This window comes from Bidens hawaiensis, unplaced genomic scaffold (assembly GCF_021521415.1).
Source record: "Bidens hawaiensis isolate Kalapana, Puna unplaced genomic scaffold, B.hawaiensis_p1.1 tig00003244_1, whole genome shotgun sequence".
Classification (NCBI taxonomy): Eukaryota; Viridiplantae; Streptophyta; class Magnoliopsida; order Asterales; family Asteraceae; genus Bidens; species Bidens hawaiensis.
The window spans coordinates 68,772-85,252 of record NW_027491178.1 but is presented as its reverse complement, the minus strand read 5'-3'; the positions used below and the strand labels follow the sequence as shown (position 1 = coordinate 85,252).

The window sequence follows — 16,481 nt, the reverse complement described above, 5'->3', positions numbered from 1 at the left end:
ATTGAGTTTTTCTTTCAACTCAATAGTAATTGTAACCATGATCTATATTCAACTTTTTTTTATCTTTCTAACTAAAATCAAAAGTGACACAAGTAGATTTCTTCCAAACCCTAGAATGCACCTTCAACATCTCCCTTGCTTTGTCCTTCATCTTCCTCCCACAATCCACTTGCAACACCAACATCAGCCTCTCCACCACCCCCAACTCCACCATCTCTTGCAACGCCCTCGAGTTACCCGAATACATCGCCACCGAGTACAACACCCTCACCGCCCTCTCACCCGCCACCGGAGACACCCCGAACACCATCCTCAATACCACCGCCAACCCACCCCCATGTCTCAGCAACTCCGCTCGCCCGTCCGCACATTGACACGTCTGAACCAATACCATCATTATCATCTCGGACACTCTCTTCTCCGAACACTCCAAAAGCGCGTCGATTAGCACCGCAACCACCCCACCCTCCACCGCCTTCATTCGGTTGCGTCCCCATGGACAAACGCTTATTAATAACTTTAGTGTTGCCTTTGTAGCCTTTTCGGATATTTGATCTAACAAGATGTTTACTAGCTCTTCGAAGAAACTGGGTTTAATGACGTCACGTGCATGGGCTCCGCAACCTCCAACATGGACTTTAATAACATGACCGCGTAAGCACGCGTCTCGTAGCTTGACGCGCGTTGCATCATGCGCGTCAACGCCTCAACGAAATCACCGGTTTTTCCGAATAATGCTTTAAGACCGGTTGGTGATAGTTTTAAGGTTGCAAAGAATACACAACGCTTGTTCATTAGATGAAGTGATATCGCTAGTATTTATATTACTTATTATTAGAATAAATCATCCTCATCTTTTCATTAACAATTCCCATGGGTATAAATAATACAAAGTATCCCGTATAAATGGCAATAATAATCAACTAATAATTACAAGAATAATCAACTATATATAAATATTCTATTACACCCCCGCAGTCGAAGCGGGAGGCGACCGGATGCTGAGACTGGATCTGAAGTCTTCAAACAGAATGCGCGGTAACCCTTTTGTGAAAATGTCAGCAACTTGATAACGAGACGGAACGTGGAGAATTCGAACTTGACCACGCTGGACTTGTTCACGGACAAAGTGGATGTCAAGTTCAATGTGTTTAGTGCGCTGGTGTTGAACCGGGTTACCGGAGAGATAGATTGCACTCACATTGTCACAGTAAACGATGGTGGCTTTAGACAGTGGACGATGAAGTTCCAGAAGTAGATTGCGAAGCCAACAGATTTCAGCAACTACGTTTGCAACCCCTCTATATTCAGCCTCGGCACTAGAACGAGAGATGGTAGGCTGCCTCTTGGAAGACCAGGAAATGATGTTGTCGCCTAAGTACACACAGTAACCACTTGTGGATCGACGAGTGTCTGGACAACCAGCCCAGTCGGCATCGGTGTAAGCAAGAAGCGTGGGATCACGGTGAGAAGTTAGGGTGAGGCCGTATGAGACTGTGCCTTGGACATATCGAATAATGCGCTTTAGAGCATTCCAGTGATCAGTTTTGGGCGCGTGCATATGCATGCACACTTGCTGTACAGCATAACAAATGTCGGGCCGTGTGAAGGTGAGATATTGTAGCGCCCCAGCCAAGCTCCGGTAGAGTGTTGGGTTGTCAAATGCGGTACCCGAGGTTGCACTGAGTTTGGAGTTCGTGTCGACCGGAGTGACAGCTGGCTTACAAGACGACATGCCGGCACGTTCAATAATTTCAGTCGCATAGGTTTGTTGAGATAGAAACATGGTGTCTTGGCGTCGGGTGACCGAAATCCCGAGAAAAAAACTCAAGTCACCGAGATCCTTCATGGCGAATTCAGTGGAGAGATACTGCATAAGATGCTGGCGGAGAGAGGTAGAAGAAGTAACCAAGAGAATATCATCAACATAAAGGAGAAGATATGCAGTGTCACCATTTTGATGCAGGATGAACAAGGACGCATCGCAGCCACTTTGAGTGAATCCCAAGGTAAGAACATAGTCTGTGAACCGTTGATACCAGGCTCGAGGTGCTTGTTTTAAACCATATAAAGACTTTTTCAATCGACAAACATGATCCGGGAACTGCTTATCCCGAAAACCCATGGGCTGGTGCATGTACACAGTTTCATGGAGATGGCCGTGAAGGAAGGCATTGGTGACGTCGAGTTGATGAACCGGCCAAGATTTTGATAGAGCAATGGTTAGGACGGTGCGAATAGTAGCAGGTTTAACCACCGGACTAAAGGTTTCGCCACAATCAATACCCACCTGTTGAGATCGACCGTCACAAACTAATCGTGCTTTATACCGTTCAAGGGTACCATCAGACCTGAATTTGTGTTTAAGTAACCACATGCTTCTAATAATGTTCATATGTGGTTCACGTGGCACCAAGTCCCAAGTATCATTATTAATAAGGGCGTGAAACTCATTGGTCATGGCAGTGTGCCATTCCGGTATGGACAAGGCTAGGGATGGGTTTTTGGGTACAGGGATGATGTTTGTGGAGTGAAAGGTGAACGGTTGTTTGGGTTTAATGATGCCATCCATAGCCCGTGTACGCATTGTGCGTGTGGTGGTTGGCTGCGTAGGTGGGGGGGGATGATGGGGTAGTGTGGGATGCGGGTTGAGTGGCGGGTGCCGGGGGTGGGGCCAGGCGGCGCCTGGAGTAGGTGAGTATAGGTCGGGTGGAGGGTGGGGAATGGGAGGTAGTGGGTTGGGCCGACAGTGAGGGCGGGGAAGGAGATCGAACTGGTGTATGAGGGGGTGAAGAGGGTGAGGAGGTGGGGTTATGAGGAAAGGAATATGAGTCCCATAGGAACGAGGAAGGAGAATCAGTGAGAAACTGGTATGATTTTTGTGGAGAGGTTTGAATAAGGTTGGCAAAGGGAAAAGTGGATTCGTCAAAGAGGACATGGCGGGAAATAGTAATGTGATGGGTTTGTAGGTTGTAACATTTATAACCGCGGTGGGAAGGAGGATAGCCAAGAATTCGAGCTTGTTAATGGTGGTGGAGGGTTTAAGTGGGTAGCAAAGGCAACCGAATACGCGTAAGTGGTCGTATGTCGGTATTTGGGAGTAAAGCAGTTGGGTAGGTGTGCGGAAGTGATGGGTTTTAGAGGGGGTTATGTTGATGAGGTGGGTGGAAGTTTCAAGGGCATGATGCCAGAAGTTTGTGGGTAAGGAAGATTGGGCAAGTAAGGTGCGGAGGATGTTATTAATGGAGCGGATTTTGCGTTCCCCCTTGCCATTTTGTGGCGAAGTATATGGGCATGATAGACGGTAGAGGATACCATGTTTATCAAATAAGTGTTTGAATGACGTGTCAACATATTCTTTACCGTTATCACATTGAAAAGTTTTAATGGTGCGGTTGAATTGGGTGCGAACAAGGTTGGTGAAAATTTCAAATACGGTAAAAACGTGTGATTTGTTTGAGATTGGATATGTCCACAAGTAATTTGTATAATCATCTAAAAATAACACATAATAGCGGTGCCCGGCGGAGCTTATGACCGGTGAGGTCCAAACATCACTATGCACAATATCAAATGGTTGCAATGTATTATTATTAGACAAATGAAAGGGGAGTCTAGTACTCTTGCCAAACACACAAGGTTCACAAACAGCTTTATTGAAATTTGAAAAGACAATGGAATTAGAATTCTTCAAAGACTGTAGAAGAGCCGGCCAGGGTGACCAAGGCGTTGATGCCATAGACTGGAGGACTGAGCAGCAGTGGTGGAGGTGGAGAAACAGTGGGCATCCTTGGAGAAGGTGTAGAGATCACCGCTGCTGTCGCACCGGATTATAGGTTTCCGGGTCTTGAAGTCCTTCACAAGAAAACCAAAGGGATCAAATTCCACAGAAACAGAATTATCTCTAGTGAATTGACGAACAGAGATGAGTTTTCTAATAAGGTTGGGTGCATAGAGGACACGGTTTAAGACAAATGGTGGGTAGGGTTTTGGGAAGGTTTGTGGTCCATGTCCATATACCGGAATGGAGGTGCCATTACCAACAATAATATTTTCATTCACACGATTATTAAGAATGGTACGAAAGTTACCTGAGTTAGGGTCCATGCTGATGGTTGCACCGGTGTCCATGACGCCATGCTGATAGTCCGGTGGGTTGAGAGACATGGTGTGAAGTGCCTGTTGAATGTCAGTGGGAGTATAGGTTGCTTGGTGGCCTTGGTGAGGTCGTGGGCCGAGGATCCCTTGGCTGTGGGAGGTGTTCTGTGGTGGGGGGACAGTGGGGTACGGGCATGGGGGTGGTGGAGGAGACCAAGGGAGCCAAGGTGGTGGGGAGGAGGAGGTGGGGTGGGGGGTCGGCATGGTCCAAGTGTAGGTTGTGGGTGAGGTCCAATGACCGTATGGTTGTCCACGCCCAAGGTTGGGATTGCCCCGCGACCAGGAGTATCTACCGCGACCACGGCCCCGGGTGCGTCCGCGACCGCGGGCTGAAGGTGGATTCGGGTCAGGTTGGGCGGCCGAGGGGGGGGGGTGGGTTGGTTTGTGGTTTTAGAGGTGGTAGTGTGTAAGGCCTGACCGGCTATGGTGGCTGCATACTGGGCTTTCTCGGCTTTTTGACTTTCGATCATACAAAGTTGGGAGCGGGCTTCATGAAAGGATGGGATGGGGTCTTTGTGTTGTAGGATGGTTGAGATGCCTTCATATGCATCGGTGAGGCCAGCAAGTAGGTGTAAGACTAGGAGTTTATTATCAAGGGGAGCACCTACGTTGGCAAGTTGATCGGCGATGGATTTGATGGCTTGACAATAAGCAGACATGTTGGGAAAACCATCAAGCCGAGTGGTTGCAAATTTCTGAAGAAGGTATGTAGCTCGAGTGTTCTTGTTGTCTTGGAAAAGGCCTTCAAGAGCCGACCAAGCATCATAGGCCGACATCTTGGGTTTGACAATAGTATTAAGAAGATCATTAGAGATAGTCCCATAGATCCATTGTTTGACAATGGCATCTAGACGAGACCATTGATCATCCAGGGACTGCTGAGTTGTATCTTTTGCAGCATCCGATGAGGAGGATGTTGCGGTTGTGATACGAGGAGAAAGGTGATCACTTACCTGATAAGCATGGCAGTGATTTTGGAAGAGCTCTGCCCACAGTCCATATTGACTGGATTCGGATTCAAGGAGGACTGGAATGGCGTGTCGGATGTTGTTGACAGTAATGGCAGGGTGGAGTTTCTCGGCCATGGTGGTTTCGGCAGATGAGACTGCGGCAGAAGGAGGGGGCGGCAGGGAAGGGGTGGGGAGATTAGGGTTAGACTCTTGAAAAGATGAGGATGATTTATTCTAATACTTATGATGTTTGATAAGTACTCAGCTGCTCCAACCGATTCCATCAACCGCTTGTTCTTTTCGTTCTCTAGAACAATAGATTTTAATCTTTGCAAACTCTTTGTTTGATGTTGTGGAGACTTTGAATCTTTAAGGAGTTTAATGATTTCGGTACTAGAGATTTGAGGTCGTGGTGTCGGAAACCTTTGTATTTCGGATGAGGCGTTGAGGGTGCACCAAGACTGGATTAATCGCCAAAGCGTGTGGTTTGGGATGAGCTCGATATCGTTAACGACTTGTTTGGTGACCGGACAAACGTTATTCTTTCTTGAAAACAACCAGTTTTCGATGCTGTCTCGGTCGTATGTGATTCCGGTGGAGAGCGTTACCGGATCTTTCATGATCTCGAGTGAAATCGGGCATACGAAAAACCGAGGAACTTCAACTTCGTTTTGTGGATCAGCTATTGGAAAAAAAACTAAAACGATAACGGTTATATATATCTTTACCCTTTGAATGCCATGAAGTGATGGATAGGGGTGCGTTGAACCATCAACAAATTCGAATTGCCAGTTACCGTGATTTTTGATGGATGATAGCCACTCTGCTGGCAAGATTGTCCAATTCGCATCCGACGGTCGACCAAGTAACATTATGGTGATCCACAACTGAATATGCTGTCCGAAATTTAACAAAATAATATAAATATAATCGATATTTTGTCATTATAAACAAGTTATAATAAAACTAAAACACTTACCTGAGTCTCTAACCAACCGTTTTTGTTGTCACCAATTAGTACCTCCCAAAAATGACTGTCCAGGCCTAAACAGGACTGAATAGAAGTGTAAACAAACAAATGTTCTTTTTAATCCAACCGCAAATAATGTCTTTTGAGAACCCCTTTTCATCATATTTACAACCTTTTATTTTCTTGGCCAGAGCTTCGTGCGGGCCAACTAACAACTTCGACGGCTTTCGGGCTCTCTTCTCGCATTTACTTTTAGGGGTCGCCTATTAATATTTTAATCGGTTTTTAGTGATATGGTAAGCAAATCGTCGAAAAAAATAATTCTACATCGGAATATATGCTTACATTTGGCGATACTTCAATAACCGAGCCCATGAGAGGAGAACATAAAGTCAAATCATCCATACTCATCTCACTCTATGAAAATATAAACTGTTATCTTTATATATTAAACCAAATTAAATTAAATATACGAATGACGAAAACACTTAACATGTTACCTCAACATTCTCCCTACTTTCAGTTTCCTTTTCCCGAACACAACTTTTATCGTCAGCTGAATTCGAGCTTAATTTCTGTGTTATTTAAAAAATAATAATTAAATGAACTTCATCAATTAAACAAACTAATTAATCTAAAAGCTTGCCAATAATGATGTGATCATGTCAACTTGATGCTTCTGACTGGTTTTAAAAAATGTCTGGATTAATTTCATAACAACATATAACTGATTAACCTATAATAAGCATATATAGATAGATAAAAACGAGGTCAAAATATCTGAAGTTTTACCGCATACTCTTTGTGATACTGTTCAGTTTGTCTCTTGTGATCTTCCTGATTTTTAATGATTTTAGCAAGTTGCTCAGAAACATCCTTCAGTGTAGGATTCTTTAACAAGCTATTCACAGAGTCCCGCTTTCTCTGGCTGGTTTGGAGCTGGTGTCCTTGAAAAGCGGGGTTATTAAGTTCATATCCACCTTCAAAACAGGTCTGGTTAACTAGGTTCGATGGAAGGACGGAAGGGTTTACTTGAAACACAGATTGGTTGATTTGGTTAGATGCCAAACTTGTAACAGAGTTGGGTTGAATACCAGTTTGGATATGTTCATAAGTGCTTTGAGTATTGGGTACGGTTAATGTTTGTTCTTGTTTCATCTTTAACAACAAGAATTTTCTCTCTGACCATTTTTCATCTAAATACTTTAACGTGTCTCGAAACCATGGAGTATTTTTCTCCTCTTCTGTAAACAACATCACTTTTGGCAGAAATGCAGGCTGTGATGCAAGTAAAATAGAAAATAATAAAATGTTACTTGAATTTCATAAAGAATAATAGATGACCCTAGTTATAAAAAATTTTAAAAAATACATTATATACCTGCAAAGACTCTTCCATAACAGCTGCAACCGTACCCCATTGTAAGCCACTCGTTTGTGTCCACCCGAAACATCGTGGAATAGTTTTAGAATACTGGCAATGCCGCCTTGATAACAAGTACGGTAATGACTCAAAGATCCATATCTACAATTATAAACAATAGCTTTATAATTATTTTATAAATGTGTTTACAGATTATCATAATGATTGAGGTATAACGAACAATAACACATTAAATAACATTATTAACAGTTAAGTATAATGAGCAATAAAAGACTAACCTTAAAAGCCCAAACAAAGCCCGTCGTGGAATATGAAGTAGACGGCCTTTTCAACTTGTCTTTGTCTCTTCTAAAATAGCACATGTGTATACTCTTCGATAGTCTATCCCATATCGGCACACCCCAATGATACGCGTTCCACATTTCTAAATTCTCTACTAAATTGAGATGTACAGGCTCAACGACTTTAGTCGGCTCACAACCCAAAAATACCGAATACAGGATTAATACATTACATATCCGCACAACATCTTCCTTCTTTAACTTATGGTAATTCACGTCCAAAAACCGCTTCAACTTTTCTCTCGTCATTGTACCTTTAAACTTGATTCTTTTCAAAAACCGATCACCAGCACCATTGTCAGTTACATCACAATTGTCACCAAATGTTAAACCATTGATGCATGAGAATTCTCTAGGACCGAAACGAAGTGGACAAGGTCCACCAACGTCGTAGTATAAACCGTCGAATTCTATATCGTAACTCATACGTGATTCCCGTTTGAAAACTGCGTGTATGAGTGGCGTATCGGTTTTCGTGGTTTGAACATCAATCCACTTGCTAAAAGATTGTAAGCTCCAAAGGTCGATCAAATCTTGATCACTATGAAGTATTGCAATCATGTTTTCCAAGTTATTCCAGTCAACCCTTGTATGAAGCGTTAACTGCATTAAAAAGTATACATTACAACAATAAACTCACTTATTTTATTATAATTTATTCATCATAAAAATAAGGAGTACTGCTACCTGTACCGGCTGGCAGTTTGTGTCTTAACGTGTTTAACAGGTTAGAAATGACGCGGTATGTTTTATGTACCAAGTAACTTTAATAACTTTTAAAAAAAAGTATTAAATGCTAAGACAGGTACCGGTATAAAATAAACAGGGTACCGAATTTTCCCAAATTCACCGGTACCGAAATATTTGGGTAAGGTACAAGTACCAGAAAACTTAAAACTTGGTATGGTACCGGTACCGGTTTGCTCATCCCTAGTGTAAGACAAAAACTGAAGGTACCTCTTTAACTGGCTTCCCCTTCTTATCCACCTTCAAATCCGGATGATTTGTATCAGGATCCGTACCCGAATTCGAAACCTGTTTCGAATCCATATCCATTGTCGTTTGAAAATGAAATTGCCGGGATGAATACCGGCGTGCAGTTGACCCAAATCCTTTCCCCAAACAAAATTATTACAAAAAAAATTATCCTTTCCCCAAACAAAATTATTACTGGAAAGAAAGTATGCGTGGCGACGCGTTAATTGTCAAAATAAGCGGTGGCGAGGGTTTGGGGGATTGATTATTTGGGCGTTCACGGGGTGTTATGTTGGACGATTTGGCATATTATTTTTTCTAAAATTGTGAATGTCTTGTATCTAGGTTATCGCAATTTCTAAATTTGGAGAATTCTAACGCCTCATTCTGGCCAGACTATGTTGTTTTAACTGGGCTTATGCTGGTTTGAAAGTTTGACTTGGGTGTTCTCCCCCAAAAAATCATATCGCCGGCTACCCCTTGACAGTCGTGCTGTCACAAGAGTATAACTCTCTGACGTAACATACGGTAGATCGAAAATACGGGTGGGCTCGAAATTCGAACTCGAACTTGGGTCTCTATCAAGTCTTTCTACCACTATGCCACATGTGACGATTTTTATTTCACTTTTATTTTCCCTTTTCTTTTATGCTATTTCATTTTTCTTTATTTATTTTTAACCCTTTTTTGTGTTTTTTATGTGATCTGATATAAATTTAGTTTTATATGTGATTTGGTATTAATCTTTTTTAAATGTTTAATTCACGCCGCCCTAAAGGAGAGAATTAAAATTGTTTAATTCATAAGGTAGAAAATCACACATTTGAAACAAAGAGATTGTTTGCTCATGAACCTTCTCACACTACACATTGCAATATTGCATCATACCATATCATGTATGACCAAATTTAAGTTGCCTCTTCGGACAAACTTATGCCTATTTTTTAAAGTCAAACCATTTACTCATTAGTTGACCCGAACCTGGCTCGTTTTCTTAAACGGGCCATGTTAGTCAACTCAAAACTTGTTTTTTTTCGTGTCAGGTATGAGTTGTGTCGACAATTGTTGTCCCCAATTATGACTAATTTATAAGTTTACTCATTTATTCAACAGAGCAATAATTACAAATTCACCACCAACAAAGGCATATTGGCCATTCATCAAACATTATAAACCTAAAACTACAAACACCATTTCTACATCCAAACTATATATTATTATGTTCAAATTTCCAAGTCTATCTTACAACCCGTAAATCGGGTTTTCTACGTGTGGAGGCAACAAATTAAGATCTTTACAGTGTTGTTTATTGTAATCACGTGTTCCCGGTACTGCGCCCGTGCACTGCCTCAAAAACTCATTGCCCGTCAAACAATAATGTGCAAACGCTAATCCTCCATCAACCACTGAGGTCAAATTTGGGACTGACTTTGACTTTCTCACAATCCCGTTGACTTTATCCGATTCTAAACTTGAGGTGTTGTTTAGTATCTTGTCAAGTTCTGAATACTGCATGAACCTTTGGGTAGCTGCTTCCCATGAAAGATTATATCTCTCTTCAGGTGTGAGAGGTTGAGGGTCACGTGACATTGCTTCATTTATTTTGTTTACAAATTCTTCGGGCGTCTTGTAAGTCAAGCAATTGGGAAATGATCTGAAGAAGTCATTTGACGGGTGGTCCGCACACACTACGAATTTCCCCATCGCTAAGGCTTCAGCAGTGGCTGTGCACAGCACGTCACTCACGCTCGGGTTTACAAACACTTTGTAACTGCAAGCAATTAACTGTTTAGTAAACATTTTTAAATTAATGTATGATACAGAATGAATAAATTGACATTTTGACCTGTTTACTTATAAATGGCCAAGTTAAGTTTAATATGTAACAGGTTCAACGATTTAGTTTATACTGAAACGAGTTAACGGGTCCCCAATTATATTCGAATGCGTACTTGCCTCTTATCACTAAAGAAAATTATATTAATATCTAGATAATAAACTTTTTTTAATTATATCAAATATATTTATTATCAATAATTCGTTTAATTTTAACCAAACCCCACTTTGACCCGTTACCCAACCCATGTTGCAGTCAGGCAGTCAGCACCAACAGTCGATGATAGAGTGCAGAAACCTTACCCATGAAGTGAATCATCAGCATGGTCTCTGCCCTTCATAAAATTAACATTTAAGTCCAAACTTTTAGCTGCACTTTGTACTTCATGAGCATCTTCTCCATTGCCATAAACATCAAGTTTAAATCCATTAAGATCCTGCTTTTGTTTGGCCAACAAATCTATTAGCTCCCTGTATCCTTTGGCCCAAACCATTTTACCCAAGAAATAAGCTCCTTTCGAAAACTTTTGTTCCTCCTTATCTGTAGCCATTCTTTCCCCAATTTCCAAAAACTTAGGATTCACACCATGAACATTGCATATCACAGATTTGGGTAAATCTTGTGTTGCAGCAGAAAGGCGAAGAACCTGACATGAAAACATTAAAAAACTAGGTAAACCACAGATATAACTTCAAGAACAGCAAAACCAATTTCTAGAATAATACGCATGTGTAAAGTAAAGGTGGCAATTTTGACCAACACAAACAAGCTCCATCTGTGATCATCCGGTTTGTTTACAAGCGTAAGAAAAGTGCTTTGGGTCAACCCAGCACGGCCCATTTGGGCTTGTTCAAGAAATTTACCTACTTCAACTCATTACACAGCAAGCGAGACCCAACCAATTTGTATTTGACACACTGATTAGTTATTTACAAAAAAATACTTTGTACAGGGCTTTTGTTCCTCGGTCAGCACAAGGCACGTTTTGACTTGTATAACCAAACTTACCATTGCCAAACAAGCTCCAATTGCATGTTAAAAACTTAAACAGATCATGACCAAAAATGACATGTAAGAGTTGTGTACCTTATCACAATAGGCTCGTGTGACCCAATTGTTGATGTGTTTAACAAAGAAAGCTTGCAGGGCTCCATTTTTCTCCCTTTTAATGTACTCCAAATAATTTGTGTGAACAACCCCAACAACATGATTAAATTTATCAGTCCACCTTTTACCATGATGGTACCAGTTTAAATGTTCTGGTTCTTCAAGAATTGCAATATCTGCATCCTTCGATGAAATAAACTGAGACGTATCTCCAGCAGGTATTATACTACGTCTCTCTTTTTGAAACTGCATATTTTGACCCATTAAAGATAAATTCAAACCCATTTAATGATCAATGAGATATAAACAAAGTGGTACCTTTCCAGGATAAAATGATATTTTAAAATCAGCATTGAATCCAACTCTTTCTTTAAGCCAGTCGCGTATATAAACTTCTTGTTCTTCTGGTGAGCTGAAAGTAATATTATTTGGATAAACTAATTCTTGATCTGTTCTAGTAAGCCAAGGAACCAACAGTGTGACACTCTGTTTTTGAGATTTTGCCAAATACGCAGCCCGAAACAATGGATTGACAGCTGTCCCTGTCATCCAAGGAAGACTGGCGGTTGTAACAATGGCTACATGTCTTCTTTCATCAGAGTCCTGTTTAGTGAAATCATCCCATAATCCACCTTCATAATGATGACCTGTACTTTGAAGCACACTTGCTATTCGTATATCTAGCTCATCAGTTATGTTTTCACCTTCAATAATGGATGATTCTCCAGAAGGAAATGACCTTAATAAGAGTTGGTTTTTCTTTTTGCTGCATAAGCTTTCGACTATCTTGTCAGATATATCTGTCACGTATGTATTTAACACAATTTTAGTATCATATAATTTTGGACTAATAAAGAATATGAAGATTTCTGTTACCTTTCTTAACACCAATATGGTCTAAAAATGGGCCAGATTGCCTGACCAGACACGCCAAAAGCTCTTGAAAATCTAAAGGTGGAACTTCCTGTAATATTGATGCAAAACTAAAAGAATTCAGCATAAAAAACTTCTGTTCTAATACAACTTTAACCCATTTCTACACAAAAGGTAGATTCAGATTGTATTTCATTTATTAGGAATCACACAAATCACAACATAGACATGATCAAAAGGCGCAAAAAAATTGAAATTTGCATAAAGTGTTGCAAAAAGCATACAACCTCAAACATCTTGCTAAAAAGAATCAGTCAATTCTGTTATAATATAGTAGTTCTTTAATATTAGTACATCAAGTCAATCCAGCCGATTTTGTGATTTTGTCCCACTTTTAATATCAAAATTAGAAATGTTATCAAACAGAAAACCAAGTGAATAGATAATCGACTGCTGGATCGATATATTTACCTTTGAGTACTCTGGTTCCTTACAAATTGCTTTCTGCAAGATAAACAAAACACTATATAAGAAGTTTACAAATTATAGTTTACCGTCGCCAATAAACTATGCATATGTTCCAAAAACGTGTTGTTCAGCACACGCAAACCTTATACGTGCCAATAAACTATATATAACTATTAAATTAAAAGAGTTCTCAAACATCTAATAGCATCACTAATCACTAAATTCTTACCAGACTGGATTTAACTTTCTCCACTAACTCACTATTCTTCAACCCCTCAATAATCTCCGAAGACGAGCTCTTCTGCTCGAGCTCCCTCAACCGCGTCTTCAACGCCCTAATCGGCTCCCAATTCCTCACAACCTGTCCCTCAGCACCCTCCCCAACACCACTAAAATCCCTAACCCTAGTCCTCCTATACCTATCTCTCCCATCCACCTCCTCCACCTCCGAAACAATCGCATTCCGAATCGCAGACAAATCAATCCTAATTTTCGCCCTAGGGCTCCACTTCTCCAATACTCGCTTACTGAAATCCGGTGACGAGTAAGCTCGCCGGAACTCGGTTAACTTCGGCTGCAGCTTCTTCTTCACGAAATCAATCTCGGCTGGAGTGAGTGAGGATGAGTTTGAGATGGCGGGAACGGGGAAGGTGGATCTGGAAGCTGACGTCAGGAAGTTTTCGAACTCACGGTCGAATGATGACGCTAGGTTTTTGAATGATTTCGCTCGGTCTTTCATTAATTGAAGATCTGCTTCCGTTGAGTCCTTCACTTCTCTCCAGCCTTTCGATATAAACGAGAACGCCTTCTCCGCCGTCACGGCGGACGTATCCGACTGCCGGAAATTAATCATATTATTATTATTATTATTAATTGATAATAACTGTGTGTGTGTTTTTAGGTGTGAAAACGTGTGGGTGAGAAATTAACGGTGGAAGATGGTGAAGGTGATTTGTTGCGTTTTGGTATCTTATTGTTAAGTTGGGTGGGCCCAGATGGCAGCCCATGTGGAAATTGGATTTTCTGAATGATGTGGCGGGTTAGTATAGGTGTAGTGGGGCCATGTGGATGAAGAAAATGGTGACGTGGAAATTATGGTGGGTTTAGAATTGTTGTTTTGGGATTGTTCTTGATTCTGCCGGAAGATTCGTGGGCATATCCGGGGATTCTCTGGGTAGCCCTGGGAGATAATATGGTATGGGAATTGATGACCTTTGGATTCAAGTGGATTGCGGTTTGAGTTTGGGTCGGGCTCGCTAGTAAAGAATGGAAGAGTCTTTAACTATTATAGACGTTATTTTAACTGTTAAATATGCACGGGATAATGTGTAAAAGATGTATATGTGTTTCTTAAAGTTTTGAATTGTTATGAAGTTGTCTGATATTTTAGTCCAATCCAACTGATTTGATAAGTTTGCCGGTTAGTTAAGACTCGTTCAATGACCATTTTCAATGTTTTAAATATGGTCTATAAGGCCACGCATAAAGGGACAGCAAAACAGATGACAAAGGGCTACAAAATCATGGAACACCGCCCCCTGGTGATAAGTGGGGGGCTGACGGGTATTTATCGCTTGTTAATGTTGTTTTGAAAATTATTATTATATCAAATGTGTTTGTAATACACACACACATATATATGTGTGTGTGTGTGTGTGTGTCGGGAGAGGGTGGCCTACAACACCATTACATCTTTAAAATAAAAATTTACTTTTTATTAACTGGACACCATATGATTTAAGTCATTCTATTTCATAGTCCCTCTACAACATATAGCTTAATGATAATATATATTACAATTTATATCACATGTGCAATATTCTAATTGAGTTAGAATGGCCACACAATGTTGACCGTGTAGACACCACACAATTTGTCTATCACCCCACACTTCATATCACATTTTATAGGTGTTGTCACTTTCTACTTGTAGAGTTGTGTATATAGAGCTTCTTAAGGTTCTACTTGGTGCAATTGTGATTGTACGTTGCATTGGGCCATTGGCAAGCTCATATTGGGCCCAAGTTGTTATGCGTATTCTATTTGTTGTCCACGTTTGAAAAATGGGCTTATGTACAAATGCACTAATACTAATATCAAATATGAACTATTTACATCAAACAAAATTAAGAATAAGGCTCGTGGACTGTGGCTCACCAGTTTTGGTTATAGTTGTAAATGTTTATTGTCAGTCATCTATTTTATTGGCTTTTACTTCATCTGTTCTTATGTGCTATCATAAGAAAGAGAAGTTATTCATATTTATAGAAGAGTTCTATAATGCAGAATACTGCTTATATCTATTATTTAAAAAAGCATAAACCAAAATTAGTTTATTTATAAAACCAATACATATACAAAATCAAGTGTAGGTTATCTTTCCTACACATGTATAGGTAAACAATAAAAAAAATCATGAACAATTTAGTTTAATGTTTTTTTTTATATACATAACACAGACATTTGTATTTAAAAAGTATATGTTTTAAAATATGAACCATTGTTAGAAAAATTAAACGGTGTAATGAACTTCTCACTGATAGTTTGATATTTATGTGATTTAATAAAAAATTATGGGTATATTCAAATGTAACATACTAACTAGTCACCACTCAAACTTCAGTTTAGAGATAGAGCTTGAAACGAGTCGAGCTTGTGCTCTCGTAATTTGAACTAGCTGAGCTCGACTAGGCTTGAACTTTACTTGACTCGTTCACGCCCGTGAATAAGAGGCCTAGTCTAGGACTCTAAGTTGGGATTCGTAAAACAGTAGTAGTACATCACATTTGACGTTGTTGGCGGCTATTATATGTATTAACTCATGCTTGATTCACGAGCTTAGCCTTTATATTACTTTGTTTTCACTTGCAATGGACCATGGCCTAATGTTATGCATAAAATATGCGTATTGTTCTTTTTAATATTGTGCCTTCAACATGTTTATTGACGCGCATCAGACCTTCAAGTTTAATTCAGTTATATCAAACTTTCGTTATTGATTTCATTGTATTAGATAATTTAGCCTTTTGATTTGTGCACATCTAATTCTATGTGGTACATTTAGCATGTATATTGATTTGTATCAAACGTGTGTATTGTCTACATCAAGCTGTAAGGCCCCGTTACCGGTAGCCCTACTTTCGTGTTGGATTTACTCATAAACGTAGTTCTAAATATCAGAGTTAATTAAAACATTCGCGGAATATAAAAGCTTTCATTAAACATTTCATAACAAAACACATCTTGTCTTAAAACGTCATCTTGTCTTTCAAAATAAACAAAACATTAAACTTAAACGTCTTGAGTCTTCCGATGCCAGCCTCTTATTCAGTGTCACGTGTCTCCTCAAGCGAGCAGCCTCATCCTACTCACCTGCGTGCATACTAAAAGTCAGCTACGCTGAGTGAGTTCTAGTTAA

The 16,481-nt window shown here is 40.2% G+C and overlaps 2 protein-coding genes and 1 pseudogene across 7 annotated transcripts in view; all 3 read right to left on the bottom strand.

The window, feature by feature from the left end:
• The window catches only part of LOC143622929 (uncharacterized), a 45,275-nt gene extending 36,355 nt beyond the window's left edge, over window positions 1–8,920 (bottom strand). The window contains exons 1-8 of one of the 4 annotated variants that reach the window (XM_077093940.1): window positions 8,761–8,920; window positions 7,741–8,406; window positions 7,460–7,603; window positions 6,871–7,356; window positions 6,579–6,778; window positions 6,424–6,495; window positions 6,088–6,341; window positions 5,837–6,004 (exon numbers count right to left, since the gene is read on the bottom strand). In XM_077093940.1, the coding sequence (XP_076950055.1) occupies window positions 6,713–6,778; window positions 6,871–7,356; window positions 7,460–7,603; window positions 7,741–8,406; window positions 8,761–8,859 (1,461 nt within the window). In that variant the 5' untranslated portion in view covers window positions 8,860–8,920 and the 3' untranslated portion in view covers window positions 5,837–6,004; window positions 6,088–6,341; window positions 6,424–6,495; window positions 6,579–6,712. Of the gene's footprint in view, window positions 1–5,836; window positions 6,005–6,087; window positions 6,779–6,870; window positions 7,357–7,459; window positions 7,604–7,740; window positions 8,407–8,760 lie in introns of all 4 variants that reach the window. The other 3 variants (XM_077093939.1, XM_077093941.1, XM_077093938.1) reach the window with 3 other exon arrangements.
• On the bottom strand, window positions 47–6,324 carry LOC143622768 (E3 ubiquitin-protein ligase PUB23-like; annotated as a pseudogene). The gene is made up of 4 exons (XR_013151772.1): window positions 6,292–6,324; window positions 6,088–6,162; window positions 5,350–6,004; window positions 47–812 (listed from the first exon to the last, which is right to left on the bottom strand). The product of XR_013151772.1 is annotated as an E3 ubiquitin-protein ligase PUB23-like (transcript).
• Window positions 8,921–9,890: 970 nt separating the features above from the next.
• On the bottom strand, window positions 9,891–14,022 carry LOC143622926 (digalactosyldiacylglycerol synthase 1, chloroplastic-like). 2 transcript variants are annotated; one of them, XM_077093935.1, is made up of 7 exons: window positions 13,293–14,022; window positions 13,067–13,099; window positions 12,599–12,686; window positions 12,041–12,522; window positions 11,702–11,968; window positions 10,918–11,261; window positions 9,891–10,549 (listed from the first exon to the last, which is right to left on the bottom strand). In XM_077093935.1, the coding sequence occupies exons 1-7, from the start codon at window positions 13,914–13,916 to the stop codon at window positions 10,021–10,023; spliced, it is 2,367 nt and encodes a 788-aa protein (XP_076950050.1). In that variant the 5' UTR covers window positions 13,917–14,022; the 3' UTR covers window positions 9,891–10,020. The 2 variants fall into 2 exon arrangements, with proteins under 2 accessions (XP_076950050.1, XP_076950051.1); XM_077093936.1 differs by lacking the exon at window positions 13,067–13,099 and having other exon boundaries at window positions 13,260–13,424.
• Between the last annotated feature and the right edge of the window lie 2,459 nt (window positions 14,023–16,481).